The sequence below is a fragment of the Tursiops truncatus genome, chromosome 16 (genome assembly GCF_011762595.2).
Source record: "Tursiops truncatus isolate mTurTru1 chromosome 16, mTurTru1.mat.Y, whole genome shotgun sequence".
Lineage (NCBI taxonomy): Eukaryota > Metazoa > Chordata > Mammalia > Artiodactyla > Delphinidae > Tursiops > Tursiops truncatus.
The window spans coordinates 59,448,333-59,460,514 of NC_047049.1; the positions used below are offsets into that span (position 1 = coordinate 59,448,333).

The 12,182-nt window shown below is 43.0% G+C and overlaps 1 protein-coding gene and 1 pseudogene across 2 annotated transcripts in view; both read right to left on the bottom strand.

Annotated features, from left to right (window-relative positions):
- MCU (mitochondrial calcium uniporter) overlaps positions 1–12,182 on the bottom strand; it is a 271,464-nt gene that overhangs the window by 197,848 nt on the left and 61,434 nt on the right. Inside the window, exon 1 of one of the 2 annotated variants that reach the window (XM_019936101.3) lies at positions 9,081–9,239. The exons of the other annotated variant lie outside the window; for it this stretch is intronic. Coding sequence (XP_019791660.1) covers positions 9,081–9,224 — 144 coding nt within the window. The 5' untranslated portion in view covers positions 9,225–9,239. Of the gene's footprint in view, positions 1–9,080; positions 9,240–12,182 lie in introns of those variants that run through there. 2 annotated transcript variants of the gene reach the window in all.
- LOC101317484 (ATP-dependent RNA helicase DDX50-like) lies at positions 1,230–5,216 on the bottom strand (annotated as a pseudogene).

Consider the following 12,182-nt stretch of genomic DNA (forward strand, 5'->3'; position numbering starts at 1 on the left):
TTATTTTATAAACTATCAGTTGCATTAACTTCCTCTAAAGTTTAAAGCAGACATTAATACTCTTAAACATCCTGTAACACCATTTACTATAGGTAAGTAGGAAGTATTATACAAGGTGGGCCTGTCTGAGAAGGCAAAAAAAGAATTTAAAAAATCTTGAAACCTGGGCTTCCCTGGTGGCGCAGTGGTTGAGACTCCGCCTGCCGATGAAGGGGACGCAGGTTCGTGCCCCGGTCCAGGAAGATTCCACATGCCGCGGAGCGGCTGGGCCCGTGAGCCATGGCCGCTGAGCCTGCGCGTCCGGAGCCTGTGCTCCGCAACGGGAGAGGCCACAACAGTGAGAGGCCCGCGTACCGCCAAAAAAAAAAAAAAAAATCTTGAAACCTATAAGGTAGTACGGCTCAGGACTGTACATTTGAGACTGTCCTCTGGATAGTATCATACACCCAATGGGCTCTGCTCAACAATTTTCTGGTGATTATTACAAGTGCTCTCCCCAAAATAAAGTGGACAATAAATTTAAAAAATGTAAAAACTGAAAACTTTAGTAACGAAGCATAAAAGGTAAAGACCTCACTCTTTTGGATTAATAAATATTATTAATGTCATTAAAGAACTTTTGGAAAAGCCTCTTATTTTTAAGAGAGATGTCAAAATGCAATGTCATATTATCCAATTATTCCAGAACTGTATTAGAAGAAGTTCAGCTTTAGTATGCTATTAGACCCAGTCAATGATATAATTTACCAAGTTATGCTTTTATCAATAAAAAAAAATCAAGCCTGTACACAGTTTATGAGTCAAGAATTCACTAAACTTATTAAAATTACTTTGCTTGAAGTCAACTTTCATTTTTACACAGGCTGTCTCAATGCAAGCAAAGTGCAGTGAAATAAATAAACAGATTGTTTCCCTTCTGTGTTCAGCTTCAGAGGTCAATTTTTTATCAGATGTCCTCAAGCTTGATCTAAATCAGGAAGTAACTATTCAAGATTCAGTTTGACTTTAGGGTCTTACTGGAAGAATCTGACCCCAATTCACTTTTTTTTTTTTGTGGTACGCGGGCCTCTCACTGTTGTGGCCTCTCCCGTTGCGGAGCACAGGCTCCGGATGCACAGGCTCAGCGGCCATGGCTCACGGGCCCAGCCGCTCCGAGGCATGTGGGATCTTCCCAGACTGGGGCACGAACCCATGTCCCCTGCATCGGCAGGCGGACTCTCAACCACTGCGCCACCAGGGAAGCCCACGTTTTTTTTTTTTTTAAAGGAGGTTTTTTTGTTCAAAGGTATAACTGGATAAGTAGATTTGTTTACAACCATTCTTGCGAAATACTTTAAAAAAATACAACCAACTTCTTTGCAAACAGCAGACACAGACCTCAACTATGATGACCTAATTTTTGGTGGATAATGTACATGATTAGGCAGAAATAGGCAAGCTCACACTGGTAGATTAACTATCTCAGTCAAAACTCTGTTTGTGGCCCCCGCTTCTCGTTCAATTTCTGTTCTCACTTCGTCTTCTACCATCTTGTCGATTTCCTGACCGACTCCCCTGTCGACTCTGTCTACCTGACCGGCCACCATATCGACCACCTGACCAGCCACTTGACCAGCCACTCCTCTGTCTGGAATTAGAAGATGTGTTTCCATCATAATATTCTTCAATTTCAGGCAACTTGGCTGGCACTGAGAGTACCCAGTCTGAATCATGCCACTCTGCCTGTAACCATTCTCAGTTGTGGGAATATCAAAGCAAATGCCCATATTTCCTTTTAGGAGGCACATTCTGGTAACTTGGGACACAGCATTACTACTCAACTTTCTGTTAAGTTCTTTCCAAGCACAGCTAACATCCTGTATTTCTTCTGGGCTTCCAGTATCATGGTCACAACCCCCTTATCAGAGGTGATCAAAGAACGTGGTTCAAAACTTGATGTGCCAGAGATGTGGGCTAATGCTGCAGCCAATGCATCCACTGCCCCTTTCTCTTCTATCAGTCTCTGAGCTGATGGTCAGAAAAAATCAACAGCAGCATAAGAAATGCAAGCCAGAGACTTGATGGCATCCATGCTTTTAGATTTGATTAAATCCATTGTAGAAGGAACACCTACACGTTTAAAAGTAATTCCTGTTTTTTGTTCCACATATCTTAGTTGACCTCTTTCTCTTGGTTGATAAAAACATATGCAAATCCCTGTCCAACCAGCTCTATCTGTGCATCCAGAGAGATGAATATAGGACTCAACATCCTGTGGAGGTAAACTCTGAATAACCAGGTCAACCTCAGGAATGTCCAAACCACGGGCAGCAACATTGGCTGCCACCAAAACTACCCTCTCTGAAGCCTTTCAGTGTAATTTCTCTTTGTGACTGTGCAACGTCGCCATGTAAACACTGGGCATTCTGTTTTATGTGTGGATTCATGGCCATATCAGTTACATTCTTTTTGGTCTCACAGAAGATAATAGCCCTCCCTTCAGACCCACTGTAGACTTGAAGGACATCTCCAATAACTGCTGGCCTCTGAGATTAATGGCACTGGATGGTCAGATGTTCCACAGTAGTTGCAGCCTTTTGAGTCATTTTCCCAACAAGGTCAACCTGTTCGTATCTGGATTTCATGTATTTTTTTGCAACTTTGTATGCCCACTGTGGGCAAGTTGCAGAAAAATGTAAAGTCTGAGGATTGTCTTCAGAATCAGTTTTGTAGGATTTGTGGATAATATCTTCAACTTGTTCCACAAAACCTAAATCTAACATTTGATCCACTTCATCCAGCACAACGTGGTGCAGTTTAGAAAGATCTAATCGGCCACTCTGCAGATGATCTTTGATACGAGCAGGGGTCCTAACCAAGATGTCAATACCATTTCGAAAATGATTAATTTGGTTTTGATATGATGTTCCACCATAAAAACACACCACACTGAGTTTCCTAGTTATATCTTTGAAGTCTTTGGCTACTTGGTTTGCCAGTTCCCTTGTAGGAGCCAAAACAAGTACCTTTGGTGAGTGGCTTTTTTTAATTGTCTCTTGATTTCTTTGGAGTCTTTCAATCAAGGGGATGGCAAAAGAGAATGTCTTTCCTGTTCCTGTCTGTGCTTGAGCAATTAAATCTTTTCCTTCATATACAGGACCAAAAGTCTTAATTTGAATAGGAAAGAGATATGTTACCCCTAGACCTTTCAGAAGCTTTATAGTCTCTTCAGAAATAGGGAAATTGGAGAAGGCTCCTTCTTTCTGTTCACGTATTAGGGTCTCTTCTAGTTTATTATCACTTGATTTCTGAGTAGAACTATCTAAGGATGACACTCACTTTTTTTTTCATATTCATCAGTATCTCCATTTGACAGATCTTTTCTTCTTGACTTATGAGATTTAGAAAATTCATCTGAAAGTCTATGACATCCTTCCTTGGTGTCACCATTTAGCTTCTCTTTCATTTTAGCTTTTTTTGGGTTTGGGAGCATCCAGGTCACCTGCAACACCATTTCCTCTTGTTTCTGATTTCTCATCTGGGTCATAATGGTGCCTTGACTTCCTTCTATCGCTCCAGCATTGTGTAATAAGTTTTCAGCTTATCTAGTTTAAATCTTCCTAACAACCCTATAAGGGAAGTACACGTCCATAATCCCTTATCCGAAATTCCGACATCCACAGAGCTCTTTTGCCTCTCCTTCCTCTGGCTGTCTCCAAAGGCGCCTCCAACTCCATAATGTCCCCGCATAGGAGCTTCCCAGGCATCATTCACAGCCACCGCTGCCGCCACCTCCCTCTGGGCACTGCGGCCACAACCACCTGCGGGCAGCGACAGGGTGAAAGGAAGCGGGGGCAGGGCAGCCTCCCAGACAGGGCCGTGCGTCACTTCCCCCAATTCACTTCTAACAACCAGTCTCAGCTTAATCATTTTTAGAATGAAACACAGAATTTTGTAATTTCATAGAAAAAGAACTTAATGAGAAAACCAGCAGATGTGTGAGCCATTTTCAGCTCTGCAGTAACTTGCTGGGCTACCAAGGAAAAAGCCACTTTACTGTTCCTGAACTTTTATTTACTTAACCTTGTCTTGTCAAGCTCTAAATTCTAGGACTCTTTTAAGTACATGTCTTCCATGGTAACATCTTAGTTTTCCTAATAACACATTGTTCCAGTATTGTATTAATCAGTCAAATAAAGAATAGAGGATTCCCCTATATTGAGTGGTTATCTTGAGATCTTAAAAGGTAATGTTGTCCTTAATCACAGGAAAACAAACAGTAATTTTTTTAAGAAAACCCACAGAGCACAAAGCTAGAATATAAAAAGAAATAAAAGCAACATCTTAGTAGTTATTCAGACTATGGTATCAACGAAGTGCTACTATAGAAGACCATGACCACTCCTTGATTTCCCTTTCAAACAGTAGGCAGCCCCAAAACCAAAATTCGCATTCAATTTATTGTCTTCAACATACACCATTCTTTTTTTTTAATTAATTAATTAACTAATTTTTTGGCTGCATTGGGTCTTCATTGCTGCGCGCCGGCTTTCTCTAGTTGTGGCGGCGAGCAGGGGCTACTCTTTGTTGTGGTGCATGGGCTCCTCAGTGCAGTGGCTTCTCTTGTTGTGGAGCACGTGCTCTAGGCGCACCGGCTTCAGTAGTCGTGGCACACAGGCTTAGTAGTTGTGGCATGCGGGGTCTAGAGAGCAGGCTCAGTAGTTGTGGCGCATGGGCTTAGTTGCTGCACAGCATGTGGGATATTCCTGTACCGGGGCTCGAACCCATGTCCGCTGCATTGGCAGGTGGATTCTTAGCCACTGCACCACCAGAGAAGTCCAACATACACCATTCTTGATGCTGCATTTCTATTTAGATTCCCTCTTAGAGTTCCATAAAGCATAAAATAGAGCCCCTTGAGACTCAGAAAAGTTCAAATAATCAGAATTTGTTGACTAAATCCAAATTTACTCATTCGACTATTTTATGGGGTTCAAAATAAGCAAGATTTTAAGATAAAGTTTCCATAATAAATCTGCTCTAAGCATATTTATCCACAACCTTCAAAATCTTAATATTATCGTCAACTAAAACAACAATAAATCTAGACTCTGATTCAAACATATATTCCTAATAATCTGGGTATTTATCATACTTTTGCTTCTTTGGATAGAAAGTGTGTACCACTGTAGAGCTAATCCAATGTTACCAACTCTGCATCAGTCCACCATAAAGAAGTGTAATGTACAACCAAAGACAGCACTGGCAATACCAAACTTAAAGCAGTAACCCAAATGTGGTTACCTAAGCAACAGGTCATTAAAAAAGTCAAACCGGGAGGTGGGGGGGGGGGGGGGGGGGGGGGGGGTGCGGGGTGCGGGGAGTAGAGCACACCTTTTCACTGGCAAGCAGACAAGAGGGTGTGTATTCAATTAATGCTTGTCTGAGTGTTATCTACGTACCTAGTACTGCTCTGGAGTCTATGAGAGACAAAAAGGTAACAAGATACACAATCGCTGCCCAGTTAAGATAAGGTACCCACAAATGAAACATTTAGAGAACAAGCCAGTGTCAATCTGTGTCCTGAAAATAATAAGTCCTATCAGCATTCAGAGAAGACAGAATAGAACAATGGAAAGGGATTAAGAGCTAGGAAACACACATGTGAAGATTCAGACTAGGATTTCTCCTTGAATCCACCTCCATTTAAAAGAATTTTTATCCCAGATGTCATTAATCACAAACATAACAGAAAAGTCACTTCCCTCAGTTCCCATTAGGTCCGTTTTCTCATCTGTAAAGTGAGGAAGTTAGATTCAAAGAGGAGTCAAAGGTCACAGTCTCTCACCTAAAATGAACCTTAGCGGTTAGTGGAGTGGTTAAGACTGAAATTCCCCTGCAAAAACTGCACAGACATTTAATATGGGTATAGGAGACACTGGCTTAAGTACAGTGGAGTATTTGTGCTGGGTGGATCTGGCAAAGTAAGACTTAGCCAGATCATGAGGAGCCCAATTAAAGAACTGGGACTTACTTCTGTGTCAGGCAATGTAACCTCTGTTAAAACTTTCAGGTTAAAAGAAAAGTAAAAAAAAAAAAACTTTCAGGTTAAACTGAAATGACATCACTGCCAAAGAACTACAATGTGTAAAGTAAAAAGGGACAGCCACAATCTATAACAGTATAATGACAGACTTAAGTAAGAGATTTAGCAATTCAGCATAGCCGTTGACCACTAGGAAATGCCAACAGTCAGGCTGTCATAATCAGAGATGAGACAGTTTGATTTAGCAAAGAAATTACACAGTTCACAATGAAAGGCTGTTCCCCTCAAAGAATCATCCTTGAAAATTGCCACCTTCACTAACCACACAGAAAAGCATGCAACAGATATTTTACATCAGACTCAGTTACAGTCACAAGCTGGGAAGCAATAACAGGCTCTTCACATAGGAAAGGAAAAATTACACTAGATGGTGCTACAAATACTGAATAAGCCCCTGCACCTTTTCTCCTATTTACTCAGTTGAATGATGTTTTAATTGGGGGGGGGGGGCGGTACAAGCTATGTTTTATTACTTTGCAATCACATTTACCTATATTAGCTGAACTGTATTGCTCTGGACTTGTTCTTCAAACTTGGAAAAAATGAATTCCAAAAAACATACCTCTCAAGCAAAAAATTAACCAGTACTATAATTGGTTATGTCCCCCTGGCTCTAATTTACCATACCTACTACAGCAGAACAAAAGTGGCAAAAGCAGGACTTGTGATCTAGTCCGACACAGAGTGCCATCTGCTGCACATACACAGGATGTCACCTCTGCAAGATTCAACCTTAGTGTCTCTCAGGGACCTTTGTAAGAGCCAGTGGTTTGTTCCTATATTGCCTAATACATGTGTCTCAAACTAACATAGGAGAATTCTCACTCACGGGGTTTTGAAATACCAGTACTTTCATAACAAACAATAGTAAGTTTTATAAGCGAGGAGAAAGATGTGAAGGAGAAATTGTACTTTATAATAAAAAGAACACAATAAGGGGGTCAGAATATCTGGAGTGGGTGGGAGTCCTAAAACTGTTGTATATTCATCGTGTAATCCTGGCCAAGTCTCTCGCTTTCTGGGTCTTAATTTCAAGCATAAAATGTCAACAGTTAAATCTCTAAGAGATACCTTTCAAATTGAGTCTTGCGAGGAATCATAGAATAACAGATGGAGAGAGCTAAATACATGATAGCTTCGGAGCAATCGTAGAAAAAGAAAAAAACTGTTTACATATTTTAAATAATCAGGCACAACTTTTTTCAAAATCTTACAATTCTAAGTTCATTTGCAAGTCACCATGCATATAACACTTCTGCCCTTCAGAAATAACACTTCATTTTAGTTGTGCTTTCACCTCAAATTCAGCACATCACTTTTATCCACCCCAGAATAGCACAGAAAAACACTTTCATGAAGTACCCGCACAAGGAAGGCACTCACAGACTGAAAGATTCACACAGTGGAAAATATACAAGGCACAAATTTCAAAATGCTAAATGAATACCACACCCAAATAGTCTTAAAAACAAACTGCAAAGTCAGAAGATGTATTATCAAAATACAGAGATAAAGACAACTTGGTAAGTCTTTAAATAGTTTGAGGGGGAGGGGAATGCAATCAGATTTTTGGATTGCCTTATGTTTTTAAGAGAACAAAACACATAACTGGAGGCTATGAAACATGCAAATCTAAACTGAACTGTGGAAAGCTCGGCTCTCACCCAAAAGCTTCAGCAAAGCAATATGTCAGTATGCCAAAATGAAGAAGTACAGTTTTCTCATAAGAATGAGGATAGGTCCATACCTATGACTAATAATAACAATTCCATCTTGCATTTAAAGAGCATTAGTTCTTTTCACTGCTCTTTCAGACACTTAATTTTACAATGTCATCAGTCTTGGGGTATCCTCTGAAAAGCTCCAGTTCAATTTTCCCTCAAGAGCTATGTGATCAGAACAAGACAGGTGGGTGTATTTGTTGAGAGCTGAAGGTACTACTTTCTGCTATCAGGCTGTCTGCAGTGATTCTCTTATTACCACACTATACAACTTAGCCCTAGGAAATAAAACCTACACTTTCTCTTGGAGTTGGTCAAGAACCCCATGCCAAGTTGATCTCTTGCAACTGAAAAAGACACACACACACACACACACACACACACACACACACACACACACACACACACACACACACACCAAGGCTGTTCAAATTGAAACTCCCGTGCGTTGCCAGCCAATGAAAGCCAGCAATAACTGGCTAATACAACCACCAAATCCCTGCCGCTGTGAACAACGTGTCATATTCTCTTCCCCTCTGCCCACCTTTCTTCTTCAGGCACGCGTGAACAAGCTTATAAAGCAGCCCTCCAAAAGCACCACCGAGGACCTTTAAGGAACTAAGAGGTTGGAGCTTGCCTCCTGAAGCAATGCAGCATCCATCGCAAGGGTGCTGTTCCCCATGCCCACACGCAGGAAGTCACACAGGGGGATAAAGTTTGATTTTCTGTCTTGCCCGTTCCCAGAGGGTCGAGAAGAGAACTAGGGAGCGGCCCCGCTGGGGTCCTGGGTTGCCCTCCGGGGGACAGTTCCCAGCAGTATGGCACTGCCACTCTCCTGACACATACACAAGGCAGCCGCGGCAACTCAGGACACCCCAACCCGCCTGGAGGAGGAGGGAAAGGGGACAACTTGAACGAGGCTCAGTTCGGGAGCAATAGGGCAGAGCTGTTAAGTAAAAAGGAGGGAGGGACCGAGATCGGGGGCGGGTCAGAGAGAGGTTCAAGTCCCGTCCCTTCCCCGCCCTGGTGTCCCCGGTCCTGCGGGAACATCCCTGCCGTCGCCCCTCCTCCTCTCGGCTTCCTCCGCCCTGCCTTTTTTCCTGGTTGCCGCCGCAGGCGCCTGAAGGGCACGGCGGCTCCTCGGTGCCCGGCAACCTCTGGAGCGGCCGCGAGTTGAGGTAACTCGCCCGCTGCCCCGGCGGCCTGCCCGCCTGCTGATCCCACACGGCAGCGCCGCCCCGCCCTCCCCGGAGCCGCCGGGCGCGCTCGCTTACCGTCCGGTGGTGCTGCTGCTGCCGGTGGCGGCTGACGCCCAGCGCGGGGAAGCAGCCTGCAGTCAGCGCTCCGCAGCCGCCGGCGCCTCCGCCGCCTCGGGAGGAGAGGAGCAGCAGGAGCGATCTACCTGCGGCGGCCGCCATCTCTCAACTGGAAACGGCGCCGACCCAGGCAGCGCAGCGGACGGCCGGGGCGGAGCTAAGACCCGCCACTCACCGGCGCCGGTCCAACTGTCGCCCTTGACTGAGTTGATGAGGCGGGGCTTCTTGCAAGGCCCAATCGACAGGCGGGAGAACCACACTAGAGACTGCCTGTCACTTCCAGAGTTACCTATTGTGGGACATAGTCAATTACGGGCAAATTCTAGGGAACCGGTAATTGGCACCCGAGCCCCTCAGAATAGCACCAATAGAGATGGCATATTCGATTCGGCTAATCCTCACCAAAGATACAGCTAAGATAAGGGTAACTGGGGAAATGGATATTTGTACAAAGCTCTGTGCTTCGTGTTTTAAGTTGGCAAAATAGACACCAAATTAGTAATCATTAGCTATGTACGTTGGAACTCCCAACGACACGCCCAGAGTTATCATTCATAAATAATGGTATTTGGATATGCTGAAATTATCCCGTCATGGAGTGATCCAATGACTGTGATATGTAGCATAGTACAGGAGGGCTAGAATGATTATGATACCAAAGTCCCAGAATGAGTACATGTTATCAAAGTGAATCAACAGAACTGTATACATTTCAGATACTCAGTTCACTTTTACAGCACCTTTATACTGATATTCTTACAGTCTCCAGAAGCAACACTCTATTTTCTTACGACTTTTGACCTTATGTGCAACTTATTAAACTATAGAAACAGAGCATGCTGATAATGTAATAAAAATCACGTAAAGGTTACCTTAATTAATTTTCATAATTTAGCTAAATTAGCCATTAGAATACACTTTGGAATAACCCTTTCTCTTGAAAAATCCTTCCACAGAGACAAGCTCATAATGATAGCTCATTGAAGACTGAAAGAAAGATTTGAGGTTCCTGAATTTCCTCAGAAGAGGATTTCTTTGCTGTCTGTTTATTGTTATGAGCTAGTTAATTCTCACACCTCCTTTTAAAATCTGGAGCAGGGGCTTCCCTGGTGGCGCAGTGGTTGGGAGTCCGCCTGCCAGTGCAGGGGACGCGGGTTCGTGCCCCGGTCCGGGAGGATCCCGCGTGCCACGGAGCGGCTGGGCCCGCGGGCCATGGCCGCCGGGCCTGGGCGTCCGGAGCCTGTGCTCCGCAACGGGAGGGGCCACAGCAGTGAGAGGTCCGCTTACCGCAAAAAAGCAAATAAATAAATAAAAATAAATAAAATAAAATCTGGAGCAGCAAAACAGTTTGGTAAGCAAATAAAAGTATTATCCTAAATTTTGGGAAACATCTTTCTAGTGTACCCTAAGGTGATAAATTTAAAACAAAACAACACGCACACAATTTTATTGTATCACTTATTCTAATAATATTCTTTAAAGTTTGACTGAAATGTTACTTTTTTGGCCAAGAATAGCTAAATAATGAAGTGAAGCTTTTAGTTTGTTTAATCCTTCCACCCACCCCAGAACTGTAAGATGATTGGCTTCTCCAGGTGAGACACTCAAACCACTCACCCAAAAGGCATTTATTGTTCAACAGTGGAACATGAGAGCTCAGGAATGAGATAAGGCCCCCATTCAACAGCTGCACACACTAATCCCCCTAGTTGGAAATCTGTGACATTCCTGGGGTAACTTCACTTACAATCATTTTCCACTCATCTATATTTATCCCATCTGCATTTTATGTATTTACCCATGCTCTGCCATTTCCCCTTCTCTCTTGCCCCTTTACACCTTCTTACTAGTATTACCACGGGTTTTAGTTTTGTTTTTACTTTGTCTTCGCAAATCTGGCTATGAATCAGAATTGTGCCCTCCACTCCATCTTACACTTTGCAAAGTTCTACTGGAATTGCCTTTCCCCTATTTATCGAAATATGAAAATGAGACATGCATCCTGCATTACTGAGATTTAGTTCTGTGGATTTGCAAAAGAACCACGACAGTTTTTTTGTTTTTCAAGTGCATAAATCTGAAACTGGAGGGATTACCAAAAGCTTCCTCTTTATTCACCGAAATGTGTCATTTTTTATCTACCAAGATGAAACCGTTGATTAACCACAGGTAGGCTGCATATTTTGAGGATCCACTGACTAAACTGAGTTCTAATAATACAGGGATAGAAATTAATCTAAACAAATGTCAGGGCTTCCCTGGTGGCGCAGTAGTTGAGAGTCCGCCTGCCAATGCAGGGGACACGGGTTCGTGCCCCGGTCCGGGAAGATCCCACATGCCGCGGAGCGGCTGGGCCCGTGAGCCATGGCCACTGAGCCTGCGCGTCTGGAGCCTGTGCTCCGCAACGGGAGAGGCCACAACAGTGAGAGGCCCGCATACTGCAAAAAAATAATAATAAATAAATTTAAAAAAACAAATGTCAATTATCTCTTCACAGAGAAAACCTTTCCACAGCTGCAAAGGACATATCTCATACCAGCTGGTTGGCTAGGCCAAATAAGGAGAAAATGTAGATAGCTCAATAGAAAGTCATCCTCTAGACAGATACACACACACACACACACACACACACACACACACACACCAAAAGTGGTTTCTGGAAGAATAAACCAAAAAAAAAAAGTTACCTCTGGGAAATTTTAAGGGGTAGCTATCCTTTTGAATGGTTTAACTTTTTCCCATCTGCATGTTATTTTTATTATTACAAAAATATGTTCAGTGAAACCTACATGACTGTAGAATTGTTTTCTGTGCCAATCCTTAAAACAGGTTGATCTTTTCTTTTAGCTAAAACTAATCAGAACAGATTTTCTGGAGCGTGAAACTCTAACTAGATTCCCTACTAAAATGTACACTAAAGTCAGCTCCAAAGTATGACTCAACTCAATGGAGTATTTGTCTAAGCATTCCAGAATAGCCAGGGTAGGTGATGCACACAGCTTACTGACGTGAACAAGAAAACATGAAAGGGATCTGCTTAGAGATCTGGGGGCTATGTTT